Source organism: Drosophila biarmipes, chromosome 3R (assembly GCF_025231255.1).
Source record: "Drosophila biarmipes strain raj3 chromosome 3R, RU_DBia_V1.1, whole genome shotgun sequence".
Classification (NCBI taxonomy): Eukaryota; Metazoa; Arthropoda; class Insecta; order Diptera; family Drosophilidae; genus Drosophila; species Drosophila biarmipes.
This window is the reverse complement of record NC_066616.1, coordinates 7,898,741-7,923,573: the sequence shown is the minus strand read 5'-3', so window position 1 is coordinate 7,923,573 and position 24,833 is coordinate 7,898,741. Positions and strand designations below refer to the sequence as shown.

General features: G+C 46.0%; 7 protein-coding genes across 9 annotated transcripts; 5 read left to right on the top strand and 2 right to left on the bottom strand.

Moving 5' to 3' along the window:
* Window positions 1-41: 41 nt before the first annotated feature.
* Window positions 42-8,971, top strand: LOC122818137 (major heat shock 70 kDa protein Ba-like). Its single transcript, XM_044091612.2, has 2 exons — window positions 42-131; window positions 6,695-8,971. Exon 2 carries the CDS (start codon window positions 6,833-6,835, stop codon window positions 8,759-8,761), a length of 1,929 nt encoding a protein of 642 aa, XP_043947547.1. The 5' UTR covers window positions 42-131; window positions 6,695-6,832; the 3' UTR covers window positions 8,762-8,971.
* LOC108027274 (major heat shock 70 kDa protein Ba) lies at window positions 42-15,521 on the top strand. 2 transcript variants are annotated; one of them, XM_050889022.1, is made up of 2 exons: window positions 42-131; window positions 13,245-15,521. In XM_050889022.1, the coding sequence occupies exon 2, from the start codon at window positions 13,383-13,385 to the stop codon at window positions 15,309-15,311; it is 1,929 nt and encodes a 642-aa protein (XP_050744979.1). In that variant the 5' UTR covers window positions 42-131; window positions 13,245-13,382; the 3' UTR covers window positions 15,312-15,521. The 2 variants fall into 2 exon arrangements, with proteins under 2 accessions (XP_050744979.1, XP_043947549.2); XM_044091614.2 differs by lacking the exon at window positions 42-131 and adding an exon at window positions 6,579-6,681.
* On the top strand, window positions 129-2,421 carry LOC122818135 (major heat shock 70 kDa protein Ba). The gene has a single exon (XM_044091610.2). It carries the CDS (start codon window positions 283-285, stop codon window positions 2,209-2,211), a length of 1,929 nt encoding a protein of 642 aa, XP_043947545.1. The 5' UTR covers window positions 129-282; the 3' UTR covers window positions 2,212-2,421.
* A 234-nt stretch (window positions 15,522-15,755) lies between the features above and the next one.
* On the top strand, window positions 15,756-18,480 carry LOC108027386 (protein VAC14 homolog). Its single transcript, XM_017098821.3, has 9 exons — window positions 15,756-15,936; window positions 16,004-16,154; window positions 16,215-16,445; window positions 16,507-16,972; window positions 17,030-17,356; window positions 17,416-17,524; window positions 17,588-17,884; window positions 17,941-18,183; window positions 18,240-18,480. Exons 1-9 carry the CDS (start codon window positions 15,839-15,841, stop codon window positions 18,379-18,381), a joined length of 2,064 nt encoding a protein of 687 aa, XP_016954310.1. The 5' UTR covers window positions 15,756-15,838; the 3' UTR covers window positions 18,382-18,480.
* A 148-nt stretch (window positions 18,481-18,628) lies between these two features.
* On the bottom strand, window positions 18,629-20,723 carry LOC108027387 (DNA-directed RNA polymerase III subunit RPC3). Of its 2 annotated transcripts, none has more exons than XM_017098822.2 (7): window positions 20,656-20,723; window positions 20,314-20,605; window positions 19,673-20,174; window positions 19,509-19,614; window positions 19,099-19,448; window positions 18,873-19,040; window positions 18,629-18,814 (listed from the first exon to the last, which is right to left on the bottom strand). In XM_017098822.2, the coding sequence occupies exons 2-7, from the start codon at window positions 20,586-20,588 to the stop codon at window positions 18,647-18,649; spliced, it is 1,569 nt and encodes a 522-aa protein (XP_016954311.1). In that variant the 5' UTR covers window positions 20,589-20,605; window positions 20,656-20,723; the 3' UTR covers window positions 18,629-18,646. The 2 variants fall into 2 exon arrangements, with proteins under 2 accessions (XP_016954311.1, XP_016954312.1); XM_017098823.3 differs by having other exon boundaries at window positions 20,314-20,593; window positions 20,656-20,712.
* A 294-nt stretch (window positions 20,724-21,017) lies between these two features.
* Window positions 21,018-22,805, top strand: LOC108027186 (F-box only protein 9). The gene is made up of 3 exons (XM_017098486.3): window positions 21,018-21,253; window positions 21,317-22,036; window positions 22,095-22,805. The coding sequence occupies exons 2-3, from the start codon at window positions 21,336-21,338 to the stop codon at window positions 22,729-22,731; spliced, it is 1,338 nt and encodes a 445-aa protein (XP_016953975.1). The 5' UTR covers window positions 21,018-21,253; window positions 21,317-21,335; the 3' UTR covers window positions 22,732-22,805.
* On the bottom strand, window positions 22,773-24,748 carry LOC108027184 (programmed cell death protein 2-like). The gene is made up of 3 exons (XM_017098485.3): window positions 24,483-24,748; window positions 23,317-24,416; window positions 22,773-23,259 (listed from the first exon to the last, which is right to left on the bottom strand). The coding sequence occupies exons 1-3, from the start codon at window positions 24,588-24,590 to the stop codon at window positions 23,004-23,006; spliced, it is 1,464 nt and encodes a 487-aa protein (XP_016953974.1). The 5' UTR covers window positions 24,591-24,748; the 3' UTR covers window positions 22,773-23,003.
* Window positions 24,749-24,833: the final 85 nt, after the last annotated feature.

The window sequence follows — 24,833 nt, the reverse complement described above, 5'->3', positions numbered from 1 at the left end:
GCCCGAGTATAAATAGGGCCGCTCGGTTCTCTTAGCCTCATATCAATTCAAACAAGCAAACTGAAAACATCGCTAAGCGAAAGCTAAGCAAAACAAACGCGCAGCTGAACAAGCTAATCATTCTGCAAAAAGTGCAAATAAAAGTTGAATATTAAGAATTACGTTGAATAACTACAAGCGTTACATCCAAGAAGCTATTACTGAAGACAAGAAGAAGAAGGAAAGCTGAAAACGCACAACTATCCACTTCCAAGTAGGGAACAACAAACACAAACACACAAGATGCCAGCTATTGGAATCGATCTGGGCACCACGTACTCCTGCGTGGGTGTCTACCAACATGGCAAGGTGGAAATCATCGCCAACGACCAGGGCAACCGCACCACCCCGTCCTACGTGGCCTTCACAGACTCGGAGCGCCTCATCGGCGATGCCGCCAAGAACCAGGTGGCCATGAACCCCAAGAACACAGTCTTTGATGCCAAGCGCCTCATCGGACGCAAGTACAACGACCCCAAGATAGCGGAGGACATGAAGCACTGGCCCTTCAAGGTGGTCAGCGACGGCGGAAAGCCCAAGATCGGGGTGGAGTTCAAGGGCGAGGCCAAGCGGTTCGCCCCCGAGGAGATCAGCTCGATGGTGCTGACTAAGATGAAGGAGACGGCGGAGGCGTATCTGGGCGAGAGCGTCACGGACGCGGTCATCACGGTGCCCGCCTACTTTAACGACTCTCAGCGCCAGGCCACCAAGGATGCCGGTCACATTGCCGGCCTTAATGTGCTCCGCATCATCAACGAGCCCACGGCGGCGGCTCTGGCCTACGGACTAGACAAGAATCTCAAGGGAGAGCGCAACGTGCTCATCTTCGATCTGGGCGGTGGCACCTTTGACGTCTCCATCCTGACTATCGACGAGGGGTCGCTGTTCGAGGTGCGCTCCACGGCCGGAGACACCCATCTGGGCGGCGAGGACTTCGACAACCGGCTGGTCACCCACCTGGCGGACGAGTTCAAGCGCAAGTACAAGAAGGACCTGCGCTCCAACCCTCGCGCTCTGCGACGCCTCAGGACGGCGGCCGAGCGGGCCAAGCGCACGCTCTCTTCAAGCACCGAGGCAACCATCGAGATCGACGCACTTTTCGAGGGTCATGATTTCTACACTAAGGTGAGCCGCGCCAGGTTCGAGGAGCTGTGCGCGGACCTCTTCCGCAACACCCTTCAGCCCGTGGAGAAGGCCCTAACGGACGCCAGGATGGACAAGGGCCAGATCCATGACATTGTGCTAGTTGGCGGATCCACCCGGATTCCCAAGGTGCAGAGCCTGCTGCAGCAGTTCTTCAACGGCAAGAACCTTAACCTCTCCATCAACCCGGACGAGGCGGTGGCCTACGGAGCGGCAGTCCAGGCAGCAATCCTCAGTGGAGACCAGAGCGGCAAAATTCAGGACGTGTTGCTGGTCGACGTGGCCCCTCTCTCACTCGGAATTGAGACCGCTGGCGGGGTGATGACCAAGCTGATCGAACGCAACTGCCGCATCCCGTGCAAGCAAACCAAGACATTCTCCACGTACTCGGACAACCAGCCCGGAGTCTCCATCCAGGTGTACGAGGGCGAACGTGCGATGACCAAGGACAACAACGCACTGGGCACCTTCGATCTGTCCGGAATCCCTCCTGCACCAAGGGGTGTACCCCAGATAGAGGTCACCTTCGACTTGGACGCCAACGGAATCCTGAACGTCGCCGCCAAGGAGATGAGCACGGGCAAGGCCAAGAACATCACGATCAAGAACGACAAGGGACGCCTATCCCAGGCCGAGATTGATCGCATGGTGAGCGAGGCCGAGAAGTATGCCGACGAGGACGAGAAGCAGCGCCAGCGCATAACCTCTCGAAATGCCCTGGAGAGCTACGTCTTCAACGTGAAGCAGTCTGTGGAACAGGCTCCCGCTGGCAAGCTGGACGAGGCGGACAAGACCTCCGTCCTCGATAAGTGCAACGAGACTATTCGGTGGCTGGACGGCAACACCACCGCCGAGAAGGAGGAATTCGACCACAAGCTGGAGGAGCTCACCCGCCACTGCTCGCCCATCATGACCAAGATGCATCAGGCGGCGGGAGCGGGAACAGCTGGTGGTCCAGGAGCCAACTGTGGCCAGCAGGCCGGTGGATTCGGCGGCTACTCGGGACCCACAGTCGAGGAGGTCGACTAAGCCAAAGAGACATTCCAATTCATTCCTAATTGGAGTCCTTCAAAGTGATACACATTAGTTAGTTGCCATTCTCGAAAAAATCATGTGTACATATCTTCACAAACTCATAGTTTTAGCTGTAGTATGTATGTAGTCTTAACTTAGCAACAAAATATAATAAGATTGATAAGCATTATGAAAATAAATACATAATTTATTTACTTAAAAAAACCTGAGTCTTCTATATCTCTGAAACGGGTTGAGGGTTTTATTTTAGAATTGATTTTTTTTGCATAAATGTCTACCCAACCTACCCGAGAATGTGTCCCTAAGATTTCAAGATATTCTCAAAGTTACAGGAGGAATGGTGAGCAAGCGTCGAGCGAGCGTAAAACCTTACCCAGTTAGCGGAAGAGATAGGGGGAAAAGTAAGCGTCCTATCGTGACGATAAAATTATCTTCTAGTTGTGCCTAAAACAACTTCACAAAAGCTATAACTAACCTATAACACTTTCTTTTTTAAATGTTTTCATTCTGCCCGCTTCAGCCAAATATTTCAGTTTCTTGCGTTAAGGTATATTTTATTGAAGCGTGTCGAATGATAACATTGTATAAAGTGTATTTATTTAGTCGAATTTACAAACAACATTTGTCACAAAAATATCTCCACGACCTTTTACCTCGTTAGGATGTGTTTTTTTCGATATCAGAAGTTTTTGTTAGGCCCTTGCATAGAATATAATTATTTTAATCAGAAGTTTGCAAAGAAGTGAAGGAGACGTTTCCGAACCCTTAAAGTATATAAATTCTTGATCACATCATGCCAAACTAGTCATTCAGTTTTTCAGCTAGGTGAAAACTTTCCAAAAGTCTCATTTATTTCGCAAATATTATATAAGTCGGAACGATCCGCATCTTATCATATTGCTCACATAGAAATAATAAAAATCCATTTTAAACCAAGGAAGAACGCTATAGTCGAGTGCTACGACTATCAGATACCGGGTAACCGTTACTCAGCTTAAGGGTAAGGAAGGGAAATGGAGATACAGTCATGGAAAAAATACGAAAACGAATATAACTATTTCACTTTAAGTCTTTTTTTTAAGTTTTACCTTTAGGAATATTTATGAAACCCATTGGGTTGGTAACATTGATAACGGTACTTAATCACAATCTCCTTTTTGAACGCTTTTCGTTTGCAATTTTTCTTATTCATGGAAATTTGTCAGAAGACCTCGTGTTTGGGTTGGAAAAAATAATAGAAACGCGGTTGTATTTGGTCGAAATCTGTGGTTATTCTTCGTTTAAATTCAAATAAAGGGTATTGTTTTCAGTATTTTTATTATAAGGAGTGTTATTATAGCAATTTTTTGTTCAATTTATAATTTAATATTGTTAAAAGCGTCAAAATGGGTCGTGGAACACATTGCACTATAGTAGAGAGGAATCTAATCCTCAAATTAAAGGCAGAAGGCCAATCCATGGAACAAATTGCAAAACTATCAAGCTGAACAGTAGAAACGTGGAAGATAGCGATCCACTTCTAAAAAATTTGACACGAGCCATATAATGAAGTCGAAAAAGGAGCCATTTCTTTCTTCGAAGGATCTTAAAAACTACATGAACGCATCCGTAACGAGTCGCACCATTCGCAACAGACTGATTGAGCACGGTTTAAAAGCGCATTCAGCAGGAAGAGTTCCTTTTATGAGCAAGAGGCATACAGAAAGGCGACTCTGCTTTGCAAAAAAACACCAGACCCGCCAGAATTGGAAAAATGTCCTTTGGTCCGATGAAACAAAAATTGATTTGTTTGGATCTGATGGTAGACCCCATGTAAGACGCTCAAAAACACAGCATTCGATCCCAAATACACCATAAAGACTATTAAACACGGAGGTGGCAATATAATGCTATAGGGATGTTTCTCTGCGTCAGGTGTTGGTCCACTTTATTGGATACAAGGCAATATGTGTGCTACAGACTATGTAAACATAATGAAGAAGGTTATGTTACATATGCCGAAGATGAAATGCCTTTAACGTTGGAATTTATGCAGGATAATGATCCCAAACACACATCGAAGCTGGCGAAAAATTGGTTCCAGGACAATAAAGTTATGGATTGGCCAGCTCAGTCACCCGACTTAAACCCCATTGAGCATTTGTGGGGCATTCTAAAAAAACGTTTAAGTGGTTTTCAACCAAAAAATAAGGAGCATTTATGGGAGAAAGTTCAGAAAGAGTGGTACTCCATTGAGCCAACAATAAGATAGATGTATATATATTAAAGAATCAGGCGAATATATTCGGCTTGCTGAAGTTAGTTTTCTTTTTTGTTTAAAAAATGAATTTTACAGTAGGAGTTCCATTCACTTTTTCTGTAATATTTATTGTTTAAGTTTTATATGGTTTAGTATGACAAACTTCTAAATGTTTCCCTTCTAAGGAAAAAACATCTAACAAGAATTGGTTCTCATCGAACTACTGTGGCTTAGTTTTGGGTATTCAAGTAAACAATGAATTGCTTTTTTATATTGAACAGGAAGAGGTTGCACCTTTAATCGCTCAAGTTCTTCCAAATTGTAATTTGTATTTCAAAAAGATTTGTATATAAAAAATTTAGTAATCTCAACAGCTAAACAATTTTAAATTGAAAAAGGAAACGTTCGATTCAATTTTAAGAAAATAGTCAAAAAGTGGTTTTAAAAAAAACTTTTTCTATAACTCCTAAATCTTTTATATCTCGAAATATTCAGAACAGGTAAAGTGTTTAGAAAAGTAAATTATCTTTTCAGAGAAATACATATAGCAGACTCTGTAGCATTAGATGTTTAGAAACAATTAACCTTTAAAATCTGCCTTTTCTGTATGGATTCAATGCACAAAAGTTTTTTATCTCGAGGTTCCCAAGACCATAATATTGAAAAGGCATTTTGGTAAGAAAAAAAGCTTGTTTTTAGAATTACTTGTCAGTCTTCTTAGTTTTTGCGATTCCTTTCGATTTGTGTATCACTTTTTACTTTCGGACCATCATAGCAGATTTTCAATCCTGCGGCTGTGTATAGTAGTTGCCTTCGCACACTCTCTGGCGATTTAAGATTTAAGCGTTTTGGCCGTTTGTGGGCGTAGAAGTGGGGGGTTTTGGGTCAATCGATAGGTATTGATGGAACTATTTCAGTTAAAATGTTTTTTCTAACATAAAAGCTGTTCAAATTATTTTCCTACCAATTTTTCGATTGTTCCTATGACAGCTATATGATACTGTCGTCCGATTTTGATAAAACTAAATTCGAAATATAGAACTTATTAAAAAATATTATTTCCAAGAGTAGGAGGTGTATGTTAAGAAACGCCAAAGTTAAAATTTTTGTTAACTTTTTCTTCGATTATTCCTAAGGAAGCTATAAGATATAGTTTTCCGATCCGGCTGGTTCCGAGTTATATACTACCTGTAAAGGAAAGACGACTTTTGGGAACGTTTTACCCCGATATCCTTAAAACTGAGAGACTATCTTGCGTAGAAACGGACGGACAGACGGACAAGTCGGACGGACTAGATCGACTCGCCTTGTGATGCTGATCAAGAATATACATTCTTTATGGGGTGGGAAACGCTTCCTTCTTTTCTACTCTACGAGTAACGGGTATAACTAACGTCATTTGAGGTTGGTACTTTTCAGTAGCTTAGCCCGAAAATGTTCTGTGTTTTAGAATTTATTATTTTAAACAAGGCAGAAAACGCTACAAGAATTGTCTCGGCTTACAGATACCCGCTATTAAGTACCAACTTTAAAACATGATATAGGATTACGTGGGCTGGCCAGTTTTAAAACTAAACTGGGAAATCCATAACTCCCTAAATTGTGTATATTGTGATTGGTATGATTATTGTAATAAATAAAATGTTTTCCAATTTATAGGCGTTTGGAACGCTTAGAGTTGGCGCGCCACTCCCCCGATGAGCAAATCTGCTGCGCAAGAATCTCTAGAATCTGTATGCTTATTTTAAACGTTCCGGTCTTTATAGTTTCCGAGATCTCAACCATCTACGGTCCAAGTATTTATTGTTTAGCGATTCGCTATATTTAAACTTGCTTTTAAATAGTGTGTTATTTTTAATAATTTATTTTTAATGTAAACAAACAAAGCCGCGCGAATCTTCCAGAAACACGAAATAAAACCATTTGTTGCGATAGGTTAGTATACTTGGGCAGGGAAAAGTCGAGAAATTTCCATTTCCACCCTCTCTTAATTTTCGGGCTCTCTCTATCTGTCATCTCGCTCTGGCGCGCCAACAACGGCACACAGTTCTCGGCGTTTCGAGAGAGCCGCTCTCGAATGTTCGCGAAGAGAGCGCCCGAGTATAAATAGGGCCGCTCGGTTCTCTTAGCCTCATATCAATTCAAACAAGCAAACTGAAAACATCGCTAAGCGAAAGCTAAGCAAAACAAACGCGCAGCTGAACAAGCTAATCATTCTGCAAAAAGTGCAAATAAAAGTTGAATATTAAGAATTACGTTGAATAACTACAAGCGTTACATCCAAGAAGCTATTACTGAAGACAAGAAGAAGAAGGAAAGCTGAAAACGCACAACTATCCACTTCCAAGTAGGGAACAACAAACACAAACACACAAGATGCCAGCTATTGGAATCGATCTGGGCACCACGTACTCCTGCGTGGGTGTCTACCAACATGGCAAGGTGGAAATCATCGCCAACGACCAGGGCAACCGCACCACCCCGTCCTACGTGGCCTTCACAGACTCGGAGCGCCTCATCGGCGATGCCGCCAAGAACCAGGTGGCCATGAACCCCAAGAACACAGTCTTTGATGCCAAGCGCCTCATCGGACGCAAGTACAACGACCCCAAGATAGCGGAGGACATGAAGCACTGGCCCTTCAAGGTGGTCAGCGACGGCGGAAAGCCCAAGATCGGGGTGGAGTTCAAGGGCGAGGCCAAGCGGTTCGCCCCCGAGGAGATCAGCTCGATGGTGCTGACTAAGATGAAGGAGACGGCGGAGGCGTATCTGGGCGAGAGCGTCACGGACGCGGTCATCACGGTGCCCGCCTACTTTAACGACTCTCAGCGCCAGGCCACCAAGGATGCCGGTCACATTGCCGGCCTTAATGTGCTCCGCATCATCAACGAGCCCACGGCGGCGGCTCTGGCCTACGGACTAGACAAGAATCTCAAGGGAGAGCGCAACGTGCTCATCTTCGATCTGGGCGGTGGCACCTTTGACGTCTCCATCCTGACTATCGACGAGGGGTCGCTGTTCGAGGTGCGCTCCACGGCCGGAGACACCCATCTGGGCGGCGAGGACTTCGACAACCGGCTGGTCACCCACCTGGCGGACGAGTTCAAGCGCAAGTACAAGAAGGACCTGCGCTCCAACCCTCGCGCTCTGCGACGCCTCAGGACGGCGGCCGAGCGGGCCAAGCGCACGCTCTCTTCAAGCACCGAGGCAACCATCGAGATCGACGCACTTTTCGAGGGTCATGATTTCTACACTAAGGTGAGCCGCGCCAGGTTCGAGGAGCTGTGCGCGGACCTCTTCCGCAACACCCTTCAGCCCGTGGAGAAGGCCCTAACGGACGCCAGGATGGACAAGGGCCAGATCCATGACATTGTGCTAGTTGGCGGATCCACCCGGATTCCCAAGGTGCAGAGCCTGCTGCAGCAGTTCTTCAACGGCAAGAACCTTAACCTCTCCATCAACCCGGACGAGGCGGTGGCCTACGGAGCGGCAGTCCAGGCAGCAATCCTCAGTGGAGACCAGAGCGGCAAAATTCAGGACGTGTTGCTGGTCGACGTGGCCCCTCTCTCACTCGGAATTGAGACCGCTGGCGGGGTGATGACCAAGCTGATCGAACGCAACTGCCGCATCCCGTGCAAGCAAACCAAGACATTCTCCACGTACTCGGACAACCAGCCCGGAGTCTCCATCCAGGTGTACGAGGGCGAACGTGCGATGACCAAGGACAACAACGCACTGGGCACCTTCGATCTGTCCGGAATCCCTCCTGCACCAAGGGGTGTACCCCAGATAGAGGTCACCTTCGACTTGGACGCCAACGGAATCCTGAACGTCGCCGCCAAGGAGATGAGCACGGGCAAGGCCAAGAACATCACGATCAAGAACGACAAGGGACGCCTATCCCAGGCCGAGATTGATCGCATGGTGAGCGAGGCCGAGAAGTATGCCGACGAGGACGAGAAGCAGCGCCAGCGCATAACCTCTCGAAATGCCCTGGAGAGCTACGCCTTCAACGTGAAGCAGTCTGTGGAACAGGCTCCCGCTGGCAAGCTGGACGAGGCGGACAAGACCTCCGTCCTCGATAAGTGCAACGAGACTATTCGGTGGCTGGACGGCAACACCACCGCCGAGAAGGAGGAATTCGACCACAAGCTGGAGGAGCTCACCCGCCACTGCTCGCCCATCATGACCAAGATGCATCAGGCGGCGGGAGCGGGAACAGCTGGTGGTCCAGGAGCCAACTGTGGCCAGCAGGCCGGTGGATTCGGCGGCTACTCGGGACCCACAGTCGAGGAGGTCGACTAAGCCAAAGAGACATTCCAATTCATTCCTAATTGGAGTCCTTCAAAGTGATACACATTAGTTAGTTGCCATTCTCGAAAAAATCATGTGTACATATCTTCACAAACTCATAGTTTTAGCTGTAGTATGTATGTAGTCTTAACTTAGCAACAAAATATAATAAGATTGATAAGCATTATGAAAATAAATACATAATTTATTTACTTAAAAAAACCTGAGTCTTCTATATCTCTGAAACGGGTTGAGGGTTTTATTTTAGAATTGATTTTTTTTGCATAAATGTCTACCCAACCTACCCGAGAATGTGTCCCTAAGATTTCAAGATATTCTCAAAGTTACAGGAGGAATGGTGAGCAAGCGTCGAGCGAGCGTAAAACCTTACCCAGTTAGCGGAAGAGATAGGGGGAAAAGTAAGCGTCCTATCGTGACGATAAAATTATCTTCTAGTTGTGCCTAAAACAACTTCACAAAAGCTATAACTAACCTATAACACTTTCTTTTTTAAATGTTTTCATTCTGCCCGCTTCAGCCAAATATTTCAGTTTCTTGCGTTAAGGTATATTTTATTGAAGCGTGTCGAATGATAACATTGTATAAAGTGTATTTATTTAGTCGAATTTACAAACAACATTTGTCACAAAAATATCTCCACGACCTTTTACCTCGTTAGGATGTGTTTTTTTCGATATCAGAAGTTTTTGTTAGGCCCTTGCATAGAATATAATTATTTTAATCAGAAGTTTGCAAAGAAGTGAAGGAGACGTTTCCGAACCCTTAAAGTATATAAATTCTTGATCACATCATGCCAAACTAGTCATTCAGTTTTTCAGCTAGGTGAAAACTTTCCAAAAGTCTCATTTATTTCGCAAATATTATATAAGTCGGAACGATCCGCATCTTATCATATTGCTCACATAGAAATAATAAAAATCCATTTTAAACCAAGGAAGAACGCTATAGTCGAGTGCTACGACTATCAGATACCGGGTAACCGTTACTCAGCTTAAGGGTAAGGAAGGGAAATGGAGATACAGTCATGGAAAAAATACGAAAACGAATATAACTATTTCACTTTAAGTCTTTTTTTTAAGTTTTACCTTTAGGAATATTTATGAAACCCATTGGGTTGGTAACATTGATAACGGTACTTAATCACAATCTCCTTTTTGAACGCTTTTCGTTTGCAATTTTTCTTATTCATGGAAATTTGTCAGAAGACCTCGTGTTTGGGTTGGAAAAAATAATAGAAACGCGGTTGTATTTGGTCGAAATCTGTGGTTATTCTTCGTTTAAATTCAAATAAAGGGTATTGTTTTCAGTATTTTTATTATAAGGAGTGTTATTATAGCAATTTTTTGTTCAATTTATAATTTAATATTGTTAAAAGCGTCAAAATGGGTCGTGGAACACATTGCACTATAGTAGAGAGGAATCTAATCCTCAAATTAAAGGCAGAAGGCCAATCCATGGGACAAATTGCAAAACTATCAAGCTGAACAGTAGAAACGTGGAAGATAGCGATCCACTTCTAAAAAATTTGACACGAGCCATATAATGAAGTCGAAAAAGGAGCCATTTCTTTCTTCGAAGGATCTTAAAAACTACATGAACGCATCCGTAACGAGTCGCACCATTCGCAACAGACTGATTGAGCACGGTTTAAAAGCGCATTCAGCAGGAAGAGTTCCTTTTATGAGCAAGAGGCATACAGAAAGGCGACTCTGCTTTGCAAAAAAACACCAGACCCGCCAGAATTGGAAAAATGTCCTTTGGTCCGATGAAACAAAAATTGATTTGTTTGGATCTGATGGTAGACCCCATGTAAGACGCTCAAAAACACAGCATTCGATCCCAAATACACCATAAAGACTATTAAACACGGAGGTGGCAATATAATGCTATAGGGATGTTTCTCTGCGTCAGGTGTTGGTCCACTTTATTGGATACAAGGCAATATGTGTGCTACAGACTATGTAAACATAATGAAGAAGGTTATGTTACATATGCCGAAGATGAAATGCCTTTAACGTTGGAATTTATGCAGGATAATGATCCCAAACACACATCGAAGCTGGCGAAAAATTGGTTCCAGGACAATAAAGTTATGGATTGGCCAGCTCAGTCACCCGACTTAAACCCCATTGAGCATTTGTGGGGCATTCTAAAAAAACGTTTAAGTGGTTTTCAACCAAAAAATAAGGAGCATTTATGGGAGAAAGTTCAGAAAGAGTGGTACTCCATTGAGCCAACAATAAGATAGATGTATATATATTAAAGAATCAGGCGAATATATTCGGCTTGCTGAAGTTAGTTTTCTTTTTTGTTTAAAAAATGAATTTTACAGTAGGAGTTCCATTCACTTTTTCTGTAATATTTATTGTTTAAGTTTGATATGGTTTAGTATGACAAACTTCTAAATGTTTCCCTTCTAAGGAAAAAACATCTAACAAGAATTGGTTCTCATCGAACTACTGTGGCTTAGTTTTGGGTATTCAAGTAAACAATGAATTGCTTTTTTATATTGAACAGGAAGAGGTTGCACCTTTAATCGCTCAAGTTCTTCCAAATTGTAATTTGTATTTCAAAAAGATTTGTATATAAAAAATTTAGTAATCTCAACAGCTAAACAATTTTAAATTGAAAAAGGAAACGTTCGATTCAATTTTAAGAAAATAGTCAAAAAGTGGTTTTAAAAAAAACTTTTTCTATAACTCCTAAATCTTTTATATCTCGAAATATTCAGAACAGGTAAAGTGTTTAGAAAAGTAAATTATCTTTTCAGAGAAATACATATAGCAGACTCTGTAGCATTAGATGTTTAGAAACAATTAACCTTTAAAATCTGCCTTTTCTGTATGGATTCAATGCACAAAAGTTTTTTATCTCGAGGTTCCCAAGACCATAATATTGAAAAGGCATTTTGGTAAGAAAAAAAGCTTGTTTTTAGAATTACTTGTCAGTCTTCTTAGTTTTTGCGATTCCTTTCGATTTGTGTATCACTTTTTACTTTCGGACCATCATAGCAGATTTTCAATCCTGCGGCTGTGTATAGTAGTTGCCTTCGCACACTCTCTGGCGATTTAAGATTTAAGCGTTTTGGCCGTTTGTGGGCGTAGAAGTGGGGGGTTTTGGGTCAATCGATAGGTATTGATGGAACTATTTCAGTTAAAATGTTTTTTCTAACATAAAAGCTGTTCAAATTATTTTCCTACCAATTTTTCGATTGTTCCTATGACAGCTATATGATACTGTCGTCCGATTTTGATAAAACTAAATTCGAAATATAGAACTTATTAAAAAATATTATTTCCAAGAGTAGGAGGTGTATGTTAAGAAACGCCAAAGTTAAAATTTTTGTTAACTTTTTCTTCGATTATTCCTAAGGAAGCTATAAGATATAGTTTTCCGATCCGGCTGGTTCCGAGTTATATACTACCTGTAAAGGAAAGACGACTTTTGGGAACGTTTTACCCCGATATCCTTAAAACTGAGAGACTATCTTGCGTAGAAACGGACGGACAGACGGACAAGTCGGACGGACTAGATCGACTCGCCTTGTGATGCTGATCAAGAATATACATTCTTTATGGGGTGGGAAACGCTTCCTTCTTTTCTACTCTACGAGTAACGGGTATAACTAACGTCATTTGAGGTTGGTACTTTTCAGTAGCTTAGCCCGAAAATGTTCTGTGTTTTAGAATTTATTATTTTAAACAAGGCAGAAAACGCTACAAGAAGTGTCTCGGCTTACAGATACCCGCTATTAAGTACCAACTTTAAAACATGATATAGGATTACGTGGGCTGGCCAGTTTTAAAACTAAACTGGGAAATCCATAACTCCCTAAATTGTGTATATTGTGATTGGTATGATTATTGTAATAAATAAAATGTTTTCCAATTTATAGGCGTTTGGAACGCTTAGAGTTGGCGCGCCACTCCCCCGATGAGCAAATCTGCTGCGCAAGAATCTCTAGAATCTGTATGCTTATTTTAAACGTTCCGGTCTTTATAGTTTCCGAGATCTCAACCATCTACGGTCCAAGTATTTATTGTTTAGCGATTCGCTATATTTAAACTTGCTTTTAAATAGTGTGTTATTTTTAATAATTTATTTTTAATGTAAACAAACAAAGCCGCGCGAATCTTCCAGAAACACGAAATAAAACCATTTGTTGCGATAGGTTAGTATACTTGGGCAGGGAAAAGTCGAGAAATTTCCATTTCCACCCTCTCTTAATTTTCGGGCTCTCTCTATCTGTCATCTCGCTCTGGCGCGCCAACAACGGCACACAGTTCTCGGCGTTTCGAGAGAGCCGCTCTCGAATGTTCGCGAAGAGAGCGCCCGAGTATAAATAGGGCCGCTCGGTTCTCTTAGCCTCATATCAATTCAAACAAGCAAACTGAAAACATCGCTAAGCGAAAGCTAAGCAAAACAAACGCGCAGCTGAACAAGCTAATCATTCTGCAAAAAGTGCAAATAAAAGTTGAATATTAAGAATTACGTTGAATAACTACAAGCGTTACATCCAAGAAGCTATTACTGAAGACAAGAAGAAGAAGGAAAGCTGAAAACGCACAACTATCCACTTCCAAGTAGGGAACAACAAACACAAACACACAAGATGCCAGCTATTGGAATCGATCTGGGCACCACGTACTCCTGCGTGGGTGTCTACCAACATGGCAAGGTGGAAATCATCGCCAACGACCAGGGCAACCGCACCACCCCGTCCTACGTGGCCTTCACAGACTCGGAGCGCCTCATCGGCGATGCCGCCAAGAACCAGGTGGCCATGAACCCCAAGAACACAGTCTTTGATGCCAAGCGCCTCATCGGACGCAAGTACAACGACCCCAAGATAGCGGAGGACATGAAGCACTGGCCCTTCAAGGTGGTCAGCGACGGCGGAAAGCCCAAGATCGGGGTGGAGTTCAAGGGCGAGGCCAAGCGGTTCGCCCCCGAGGAGATCAGCTCGATGGTGCTGACTAAGATGAAGGAGACGGCGGAGGCGTATCTGGGCGAGAGCGTCACGGACGCGGTCATCACGGTGCCCGCCTACTTTAACGACTCTCAGCGCCAGGCCACCAAGGATGCCGGTCACATTGCCGGCCTTAATGTGCTCCGCATCATCAACGAGCCCACGGCGGCGGCTCTGGCATACGGACTAGACAAGAATCTCAAGGGAGAGCGCAACGTGCTCATCTTCGATCTGGGCGGTGGCACCTTTGACGTCTCCATCCTGACTATCGACGAGGGGTCGCTGTTCGAGGTGCGCTCCACGGCCGGAGACACCCATCTGGGCGGCGAGGACTTCGACAACCGGCTGGTCACCCACCTGGCGGACGAGTTCAAGCGCAAGTACAAGAAGGACCTGCGCTCCAACCCTCGCGCTCTGCGACGCCTCAGGACGGCGGCCGAGCGGGCCAAGCGCACGCTCTCTTCAAGCACCGAGGCAACCATCGAGATCGACGCACTTTTCGAGGGTCATGATTTCTACACTAAGGTGAGCCGCGCCAGGTTCGAGGAGCTGTGCGCGGACCTCTTCCGCAACACCCTTCAGCCCGTGGAGAAGGCCCTAACGGACGCCAGGATGGACAAGGGCCAGATCCATGACATTGTGCTAGTTGGCGGATCCACCCGGATTCCCAAGGTGCAGAGCCTGCTGCAGCAGTTCTTCAACGGCAAGAACCTTAACCTCTCCATCAACCCGGACGAGGCGGTGGCCTACGGAGCGGCAGTCCAGGCAGCAATCCTCAGTGGAGACCAGAGCGGCAAAATTCAGGACGTGTTGCTGGTCGACGTGGCCCCTCTCTCACTCGGAATTGAGACCGCTGGCGGGGTGATGACCAAGCTGATCGAGCGCAACTGCCGCATCCCGTGCAAGCAAACCAAGACATTCTCCACGTACTCGGACAACCAGCCCGGAGTCTCCATCCAGGTGTACGAGGGCGAACGTGCGATGACCAAGGACAACAACGCACTGGGCACCTTCGATCTGTCCGGAATCCCTCCTGCACCAAGGGGTGTACCCCAGATAGAGGTCACCTTCGACTTGGACGCCAACGGAATCCTGAACGTCGCCGCCAAGGAGATGAGCACGGGCAAGGCCAAGAACATCACGATCAAGAACGACAAGGGACGCCTATCCCAGGCCGAGATTGATCGCATGGTGAGCGAGGCCGAGAAGTATGCCGACGAGGACGAGAAGCAGCGCCAGCGCATAACCTCTCGAAATGCCCTGGAGAGCTACGTCTTCAACGTGAAGCAGTCTGTGGAACAGGCTCCCGCTGGCAAGCTGGACGAGGCGGACAAGACCTCCGTCCTCGATAAGTGCAACGAGACTATTCGGTGGCTGGACGGCAACACCACCGCCGAGAAGGAGGAATTCGACCACAAGCTGGAGGAGCTCACCCGCCACTGCTCGCCCATCATGACCAAGATGCATCAGGCGGCGGGAGCGGGAACAGCTGGTGGTCCAGGAGCCAACTGTGGCCAGCAGGCCGGTGGATTCGGCGGCTACTCGGGACCCACAGTCGAGGAGGTCGACTAAGCCAAAGAGACATTCCAATTCATTCCTAATTGGAGTCCTTCAAAGTGATACACATTAGTTAGTTGCCATTCTCGAAAAAATCATGTGTACATATCTTCACAAACTCATAGTTTTAGCTGTAGTATGTATGTAGTCTTAACTTAGCAACAAAATATAATAAGATTGATAAGCATTATGAAAATAAATACATAATTTATTTACTTAAAAAAACCTGAGTCTTCTATATCTCTGAAACGGGTTGAGGGTTTTATTTCAGATGAGGTGTTTGATGTTAGTGGTAATTAGTTGGAAAATGATTGTTTTCAAATGATGAACACGAAAGGATTTGATGGTTTTTGGATGGAATCCTACAATCAAGTATACACATACATATTTCATTATTTGAATGTGGCGACGATTTTGCGCCCAACAAAACCACTTTCAGCACGAGTTGGCAGCCCCGTCAATCAGCTGTTGGCAGGAGATGCAGAGCAACCCGAAAACCCGCCTACAAATATTGTTATTTTGATTAGACTACGGATTGGAGAATGGAGCCGCCGTACGCCCCGCTAAGTGAATCCTGCGCCAAGGCCCTGGGCGACAAGGTGTACGAGAAACGGAAGCTGGCCTCCCAGGAAATAGAGAAGTGAGTATGCCACAGACGGAGTACCCAAGTTTTGTGACTCCAATTGGGAAATCCCGTTCTCCGCCAGAATGGTCACGGAGTTCAACAACAAGAACAACTCGGCGCAGATCCGTAAGCTGATCGAGGTGCTGGCCACGGATTATGCCACATCACGGGATGCAAACAGGCGGAAAGGGGCGCTTATCGGTCTCGCTGCCACGGGATTAGGGCTGGGCAAGGTAAAACCATTAGTCATCGGACTCGTAGGCAGAAAGTATAGTCATCTTTTGCTTTTCCAGGACTCGGACAAGTATGTCCAGGGCCTGGTGACGCCCATTATGACCTGCCTTTCGGATCCCGACCTGCGTGTGCGCTACTTCGCCTGCGAGTCACTGTACAACGTGGTCAAGGTGGCCCGCTCCGCCATCATTCCCTTCTTTCCGGAGCTCTTTGCGGCACTCTCCCGACTTGTCACCGATTCCGATCAGATGGTCAAGGACGGCAGTGAGTTGCTGGATCGCCTGCTGAAGGTACTTCCTCACATCTACTTTCCAAATACTTTTTTATTGATATTACCCCTCTACCACGTAGGACATTGTCACGGAGTCTTCACAGACCTTCAACCTGCAGGCCTTCATTCCTCTGCTGCGGGAGCACATCTACGTGAAGGATGCCTTTGCCCGCCAGTATGTGATCTCATGGATTTCGATCCTGAACGCCGTGCCGGACATCAACATGGTCAATTATTTGACTGAAATTCTTGACGGACTCTTTGTCATGCTGGAGGACAACACGCCCGAGATCCAGCGCATGTGTGAGACCACGATCAGTCAGTTCCTGAAGTCCATAAGGAACGACTCCTCATCCGTGCGCATGGAGGACACCATTAATACGCTGATAACCCATGCGCAATCGCCCAACGAGCTAATCAAATCGATAGCCATCACCTGGATCCGGGAGTTTGTCCAGATATTCGGACCCAATGTGCTGCCCTATGCCAGTGGGATATTTACGGCAATATTGCCATGTTTGGAGTACAATGTGGAGTCCAAAAGAAGTAAGAAAGTTCCTTAGGTGTTTAGATATATCACTTTGTTATTTACTTTATTTTAAGGTATTAAGGAGTGCGCCGTATCCGTTAACAACTCGATGATGTTGCTGGTGTCCACCAAGGAGCTGAAAACGCAGACGGCGGAGAAAATTGATTTGCGTTCAATTATGGACGTTCTCTCCCAGTATCTAACGCACAATTCCATGCACACAAAGATCGCGGTGCTCAAGTGGATCCATCATCTCTTCACCAATTTCCCAAATGAAATGTCCGTGCATGCGAGTAACCTAAATAATAACCTGCTCTCAACGTTGGCGGACAACTCGGATGAGGTAGTCCTCCAAAGTCTATCTGTTTTGGCGGAAATCGTTAACTCTCAGGATAACAGGGGTAAATAGTTTCCTTTAAAAGACCCATGAAACTGAAATAATTTCGTTATATTCTTCCAGAGTTGAACGACATCAACAAATCACACTATCGAAAGTTTTTACTCAGCCTATTGAACCTTTTCAACGAGGAGAAACTTATCTTGGAGACCAGGGCAAGTCTAATTATTAGGTAAGTTCACTCAGATTTCTTTGAATAAAAGAGTTTTTTAGTAATGAAATTATTTCTATTCAGAAAACTGTGTGTACTGCTGAATGCCGAATATATTTATCGCACCTTTGCGGAGATAATAGCTGAGGAGGTGCCCAACTTGAAGTTTGCGTCTACGGTTGTGCGGTTGCTCAACATCATTCTGCTCACCTCAACAGAGCTCTTTGAATTGCGTACCAGCCTGCGAAACATTTCCAACGAGAAGTCAGCAGATCTCTTTCAGTGCCTCTACAAGAGTTGGGCGCACTGTCCAGTATCCACTCTTTCCTTATGCCTGCTGGCCCAGAGCTACCAGCATGTGTCCCATTTGGTAACGTTGTTGTAAGTTATTTATGCAGGTTTTTAGTCTCCTGGCTTATAAAATGATCACCTTGCAGTGCCGATGTTGAAATCACTTTGGAACTGCTTACCGAGCTGGACAAACTGGTTCAGTTGATAGAGTCCCCAATCTTCGCTCCTCTGCGACTCACGCTCGTTTCCAAGGCGAACAATTGCGCGGATGCTCAATACTTGGCGCACGCTTTGTTTGGCATCCTGATGTTGCTGCCGCAGACCGAAGCCTTTGATACTCTTCGGAATCGTCTGCAATGTGTACCCAACTATTGGGGTCACGATCCCATGTAAGATTTATTCTTTACCAATTGCTTCTCGAACATAATTTCTATCTTATGCACAGAGATGAGCGCAACTCGCTGGAGTTCAAAAGTGGCATAGATTTCGATGCCCTGGAACAACATTTCATCAAATTGCAGAAGGCTCACCGCGAGCAACGGATTGTACAGCGAAAACGGAGCGTAATTACTCCTGAAAGTAACTAGCCTTCTTAAGCATACCCTATTTATATAGCCTGTGATTAAGTGTGCAGTCTTTTTTTCGCCACATGCGTATTTAATAAATTTGAATCTAACACACCTCAACATTTTGGCAATAGTCCATCTCCATTTACTAAAATAATTTAATAGATTTGTATTCGAACCACGTTTTGTAATGTAAATGTTCCAAATTAGTTTTTAAACTTAATTGCCCCACAGATGATAATACATTCTCAATAAATAAGACAGTCCCTTCTCCTAGCAATACCTTTTATTTAAATTTTCGGATACCTGTTGGTAGCGAAGTGCAATGATGCTGATACATTTGCAGAAGGAAGATAGTATCATCCAGGGTCAGTTCTGCCTTCGACAAGGTCTTGATTCTGTTTTTTACCTTATTGAGGATCTCACACTCGGGTGGCGTGAACGTCTCCACAATCTGAAAAGAATTTTCGCTATTAAAAATCTATTAATGTGTGATTAGAACTATAAGTTACCTCTGCAATATATTCATCAGTTTCTCCACGTTCCTTCATTGTTTCAACTATGCTATCCAATCTTTGAGATTTTTCAATGAGACCTTTGTGCTCATTTTTTTCAAAATTGGATCGTTCTATTGTGTTATAAAGCGACTTGTAGCTGGCGTCTAGCAACATTCTCACAGTCTAAAATGCATAAATAACACTACAAATATCACTCTGACTAACACACAACGTAACTTACGTCCTTTTCTTTGACTTGGAACAGATAGAAGGCTTTGGCGGGACCATTACTTCCTCCACCCGGCTTCTTAATAATCTTGACATGTATAAACTGTTCCTGGAACAAGTTATATGCCAGCGACTTGGCCTCCTTCGAGGGTATCATTGCCTCCTTCTGCAGATCCTCCTGTTCTATGTATTTCTTGCACCGAATAACTCGGAATATTCGAGCTGCCTTTGATCCAAAGCGTTCCGTGATGACAGACTCAACACAAGCGAAGGCAAGTGACTCAAAGGCATGTTCCATATCCACTACATAAACTCCGCCACCCATGTCTCCCACTCTCCGAAAGAATCCCAGTGAGTCGTCAGCTTGAAAATTACAAAACTAAGTAAGTGAGGTGTTGCAATTATATAGCGGACTTTACCTACTTATCAGGCTTATATACTGGTCCAGGTACTTCATAAGGTCCAGGTTGTTTGATTTTCTTTCGATAGCCTGTTTTATTTCCACAAAAGTTATCTGGTTGGAGAGTTTCTAAAAAACGAATAGAATTATTATAAAATCAAGAAGGTATTTACAACTTGCCACATACTCTCTGCCACGGATCCGTTGTGTTGTACATAATCTTCAATATGAATCGAAAGCATTCTGCAGCATTTTCGCCCAGCTTCCGCTCAATCGCATCCACCATGATGGCGTCGCGGAAGTCCTGATGGAAACGATCGTAGTTCAGGTTCCACACCATGGTGCTGTCCTTGGCCTCCGTCAAGCTAGCCTCTCCTTTTCGTATCTTGGCCAGCAACTGGAGGTCAATATTGGGATGCCTGAAGAAATCGCACTCGTTGCTCTCGAACTTCGGCACATTCTCGTCCTGGTCGTCGCCGACTAAGAGTTCTGGCCTTTTGATGATGTAGTGATCGGTGACCATTTGGAGGAAGGTGTTGCGGTAGGACTCCGGGCTTTCCGCCTTGTTTTCGCCCTCGGCCAGGCACTTGATCAGAATCCCAGTAGCAGTGTCCGAGCCCGAGTTGATCAGCTCCTCCGCGATGGAAGCACCAACATTTCCGTACTTGGTTTGCACCAGATGCACGTAGCTGGAAGATGTTATTGGATACTTTAAAAGCTAAAGATGAAAGGTGTAAGCATGGACATTGAACAAAGGATAATTAAGTATACCCTTGTAAATATTCCTATACAGGATGCCCTGGTATACACATGTGAACTGTAACTCACCGTGGATACCGCAGGAGGCAGAGGATATCCTCGCGCCGCAGGGAGTACTCCGCCAGGAAGGGATTCTGCTTGGAGGCGGCAAAGTCCACTAGTCTGTACTTGACGAGTACTGCCAGGGCGAGAGCCGCCTCCTTGCGCGAGAACTTGGTGGCACTGGTGATCTGTCCCAGGGTCCTCGTGGTGGCCGTAAAGAGGCAATCGGCCACCGCTTGCACCACCTTGCCGAAGCACTGCTCCAGGATGGCGGAGCTCAGATGTGAGTAGTCCGCTGACATGGTTCCTGCAGACGTACCTAGAATTCCATATCAATGTCACTTATTTGTTAATATCAACTATTTTTACCTGCTGATAGTGCGGATCAAACAAATGAAAACCAAAACAAAACAGAACCGCGTTGGAGTCAGCTGCTTATCGAAACTTATCGATAACTCATCCAATCAGAAATCAGTCAGATTCAATTTAAAACTTGGTTAAAATCAAAAAAAAAATTTAATTTCGAATCAACAGTTATTATTTTACAGTCTAATAATTATTTTAATTTCGACTTTTCTACTCTCAACCGAAACACTTTTAATATACTTTTACAAGCTCATAATTTATTTGTGGATTGTGAGTTATTTTAAATGCTGATAAGGGGAGTAAATAAAATTAAAAAGTATCGATAATTCCCAGCTGAGCATCGATGCTATCGCTGTTCCCCCACCTCTACTGTAAAAATAAACTTTACACAGGTAGAAGTGTTCTCCTTTGCCTATCTGAATAAACTTAATCTTTGGGGTCTTACCAATGGCCACATGTTGCTCACCCAGTTGCAAACGACTTCGAATTTCTGGGGTGAAGCGCCTAGGTCAGCAGTACGCGCGGCCCTTTATTATAAGCTTCATTTTGGCCGCCCCGTTCCCCCCATCTTCCAAGAGTACTAAGTACTAAGACCTTTCAGGTTAGAAATTGCGTCAGATAAATGCGCAGGAATCTATTTTTACGCTCTGTTTGCCATTTCCAGACTATTTCTACTTCAAGCCATGTCGGATGTGGACTCGGATGGCGAGGCGCCTGGACTGGAAACGGTCTCCGGCACTAGTGCACTGGATGAGTTCCGGGAGAACTGGCAGCGGGAGCTTCAAGGTCACATGAATAGTGCATCCCGGGCACGATCTGAAGCCGGGGATGCCCTTACGGCGGCCAATTCCAACCTCAGCGAAGCTGATCTGCTGCAGGCCAAGGCGGAGAGCCTCTACCGGACCGCCGTGCTGTTGGAGCAGCGTGGCAAGGTGTACGACGCATTGCCCTACTACCGGAAGGCCACGCAGATAGTTCCGGACATCGAATTCAGGTTCTACGAGCAGCACAAGCTAAGCAGCGGCGATGCTGGCAAGAAGTACCACAATTTGGCCAGCGATCTGGCCAAGCAACTGGATCTGGGTCAGCCGGATGCTTCGGAGGGCGGTGAAGAGGTCGTCGACAACCTGTATGAGAAGTTCCAGCAGGACCTTCGGCAGGACAACATCTACAACGGCAAGATGATTGCGTCCAGCCGCGATGCCAGTGTGCTGATCACTGGTCTACACTTTGCCGACCTGCCGCCCGAGATTGTGATGCGCATCCTCCGCTGGGTGGTCTCGGCCCAACTGGACATGCGATCGCTAGAACAGTGTGCCGCCGTGTCCAAGGGGTTCTATGTGTACGCCAGGGATGAGGAACTCTGGAGGCTAGCCTGTGTCAAGTAAGGCACTCTTTTATCCGAATTACTTATTTTCTAATGATTGAGCTTTCATTTACAGAGTATGGGGCCACAACGTTGGAACCCTGGAGGCCCAGGATTCGGACATCAGCAACGCCTATTACTCCTGGCGCGACATGTTCATCCGTAGGGAGCGAGTGCTCTTCAACGGCTGCTACATCAGCAAGACCACGTACCTGCGAATGGGCGAGAACAGCTTCCAGGATCAGTTCTACCGGCCTATACAACTGGTCGAGTACTATCGCTACATTCGATTCATGCCCGATGGCAAGGTGCTGATGATGACAAGCGCCGATGAGCCGGCGCAGGGTGTATCCAAGTTGAAGAATCTACACAATCTGAGGCCGGAAATACTACGAGGTCGCTACCGGCTTTTCGGCAGCACAGTCACCCTGGTGCTGCAGAAGTCGCAGTCTCGAGGTCCGGGTCACCTGCGACAAAGACGCGGCAGTATCATGCCAGTGGAGGAGGATTCCTCCCAGTTCCTGATCGAACTGCGCATCACAGCGTCCAAGCGGCGCTGCGCCCAGTTGGTGTGGTCACATTACACGCTCGTGCAGAAGCGCAACAAGGTGGACACCAGCTCCGAGTTTGACCTAACGGAGGCGAAATATCCGCCGCTGAGATTCTCAACTGTGAAGAGCTACCACTTGGATGCCGATGCGCCTTTAGCCTAAGTTAGATAAGCTTCCTGCGAAGGGGAAATAAAACACTAAGATTTGAAACCCTGTTAGAGGGGGAGTGGAAATAACGAGATATTATTAGCAACTATCCTTATCGGAGTGTCTAAAAGCTTACAACGTTCTTAACAACTAGAGCATAAAATCTTCCTAGGACAATCGAGAAGCTTAGCTTTTCCTCTGCAGTTTAAAATTCGTTGCACCAGTCTGCAACCGTAGCAGCTACAGCGAAGGGGTCTAATGGCTTTGGATAATGGCCGGACGCCGCTCTAAGATTCGGACTGCACCACAACCTGTTCGTAGCGCATCAGGTCGGGCGTGTCCCAGCAGCTCTTGAGGCAGGTGAAGACCAGCACGTTCCCGTACTCGATGGGCGCATTACAGCCGTTCACCTGAAACCGCAGTTTGGGAATGAGTGTGGGCAGCAGCTGCACCTCGCAGATGGTCTCGCCCTTGCAATTCTGACACTTGGGCAGGGGTTCCGTCAGCGGAGCCACCAGCAGCGGCAGCGCATCCCGGGAATACCTGAAGCAAATGCATGTAAGTAAAAGGGAAACTAATATGATAAAATTCAGAGCTTGCCTCAACAACTGGCCCGGATTCTGCTGGATGGTAGTGATGAAGTTGTGAAACACTATGTCGCCATGGGCTGGCAGGGATTTTTCGTAGGACTCGAACTCCTCGCCCGGTTCCCCAGACCCGGAGGCACCGCCTGTGGGTGAATGAGCCGCGTCTCCGTCCCTCAGCTTATACTCCTGGTACAGATCACGTATATGGTCCATGGACAGTGCGCCGCCATAGTTCTCATAATCCTCCACCTGCGTCTTGCTCTCCACATCCACGGCAATGTAGTATGACTTGAGTGTAAGATCCTTGATCTGCGACAACGAACTGGAAGTGTGCTTCAACAAGGCAACGAGATCGCGTTCCGGCTTTTTGGGCGTGTCGACCAGCACCAGATCCGTTTCAGGACCCTCAATCTCGGCATAAACGGCTGCCGAGGCTGCACTGGCTCCGGCTCCATCCAAACTGGGAGCGGCGGCTGCTGCACAGTTGGCATTCGGATCATCGTCGGCGTTTTGGGGAGACACCATGTCCATTTGATGGAAGCCCGAGATCAGGTCGCTCTCCAGCGACGTGCTCTCATCCTCGTCTTCGTCCTCATCACCGCCGCCCTTCACCTGTTCCAGCTTGACTGGTTCATCCAGTTGAATGTCTGCCTTGACCTTGGCGTACTGCAGGGCATTGGGTCGCACATTGCCGTTCCTCTCATTCTGCTCATCGTCGGCGGTGATGTCCATGGCCTCGTCCAAGGCCACGGAATTGGTCTTGGCCACCTCGACGCCTCCACTGCCACTGTCGCCCCAGTCGTCCGCTCCGCTGCACCAGTTGACCGCCTGCAATCCGCTGGACTTTCCCTTCTTCTTCACGTTCTGCTTGCCAGTGGGCGTGGCCTTGGGCGACTGTTCACTGATCACCTCGAACTGGTGATCCAGGTGCTGGGTGCGCACACAGACCCAGCTCTTGGGATTCTGCGAGCACGCGGGGCTCATGCATCCAAAGACGTAGAGGCTGCGATGGAACTGGGAGCGGTCCAGCGGCGCGTACATCTGCACGATCAGCGGACGCACTGCTCCGCACAGCGGGCATGACGGAATGGTCACCTCGTGTCTGGGCCAATCCTGTGGGTAAAAATCAATTTCAATTATCAGCTGTCTCGGCGGCAGTCCAGTAATCGCCCTTCTTACAGGTGTGCCGCCTATTTTGTTGGTGCAGCTGTTCAGGAACTGCTGCTGCTTGGCCGTGACCTCCTCATCCTCATATCCCAGGTACACCGTTGACTTATTCTTCGCCATTTTTCATGGTTTTATCAAAGTTTTCTAAAATTCCGAGTAGTTTTTTATTAGCGATGGACAACGTGAATGTTCCTGTGCCTATCGATGCCCATGGCCTCATCGATTTTCTGAAGTATCGAATACTTTACAATCGAATATAGATTCTTAACGGCCAAAATGTGAATTTGAAAATTTTAAAAAGTTTATATCATGTAAAATATCACATTTTAAATCTTTTGTCTCGTTTATTCGAAAACAATGTGG

What these genes read in the sequence shown, in the direction of transcription:
- LOC122818135 (XM_044091610.2), top strand. Translation starts at nt 283, where the DNA reads ATGCCAGCTATTGGAATCGATCTGGGCACCACGTACTCCTGCGTGGGT.
- LOC122818137 (XM_044091612.2), top strand. Translation starts at nt 6,833, where the DNA reads ATGCCAGCTATTGGAATCGATCTGGGCACCACGTACTCCTGCGTGGGT.
- LOC108027274 (XM_050889022.1), top strand. Translation starts at nt 13,383, where the DNA reads ATGCCAGCTATTGGAATCGATCTGGGCACCACGTACTCCTGCGTGGGT.
- LOC108027386 (XM_017098821.3), top strand. Translation starts at nt 15,839, where the DNA reads ATGGAGCCGCCGTACGCCCCGCTAAGTGAATCCTGCGCCAAGGCCCTG. An exon ending in GCCTCCCAGGAAATAGAGAA is followed by an intron (nt 15,937 to 16,003) that starts GTGAGTATGCCA and finishes GTTCTCCGCCAG; the next exon opens with AATGGTCACGGAGTTCAACA. An exon ending in TGCTGGATCGCCTGCTGAAG is followed by an intron (nt 16,446 to 16,506) that starts GTACTTCCTCAC and finishes TCTACCACGTAG; the next exon opens with GACATTGTCACGGAGTCTTC.
- LOC108027387 (XM_017098822.2), bottom strand. Translation starts at nt 20,588, where the DNA reads ATGTCAGCGGACTACTCACATCTGAGCTCCGCCATCCTGGAGCAGTGC. An exon ending in TGCCTCCTGCGGTATCCACG is followed by an intron (nt 20,175 to 20,313) that starts GTGAGTTACAGT and finishes AACATCTTCCAG; the next exon opens with CTACGTGCATCTGGTGCAAA. An exon ending in TCCAAGTCAAAGAAAAGGAC is followed by an intron (nt 19,041 to 19,098) that starts GTAAGTTACGTT and finishes TATGCATTTTAG; the next exon opens with ACTGTGAGAATGTTGCTAGA.
- LOC108027186 (XM_017098486.3), top strand. Translation starts at nt 21,336, where the DNA reads ATGTCGGATGTGGACTCGGATGGCGAGGCGCCTGGACTGGAAACGGTC. An exon ending in TGGAGGCTAGCCTGTGTCAA is followed by an intron (nt 22,037 to 22,094) that starts GTAAGGCACTCT and finishes TTTCATTTACAG; the next exon opens with AGTATGGGGCCACAACGTTG.
- LOC108027184 (XM_017098485.3), bottom strand. Translation starts at nt 24,590, where the DNA reads ATGGCGAAGAATAAGTCAACGGTGTACCTGGGATATGAGGATGAGGAG. An exon ending in ACAAAATAGGCGGCACACCT is followed by an intron (nt 24,417 to 24,482) that starts GTAAGAAGGGCG and finishes TTTTACCCACAG; the next exon opens with GATTGGCCCAGACACGAGGT. An exon ending in AATCCGGGCCAGTTGTTGAG is followed by an intron (nt 23,260 to 23,316) that starts GCAAGCTCTGAA and finishes CATTTGCTTCAG; the next exon opens with GTATTCCCGGGATGCGCTGC.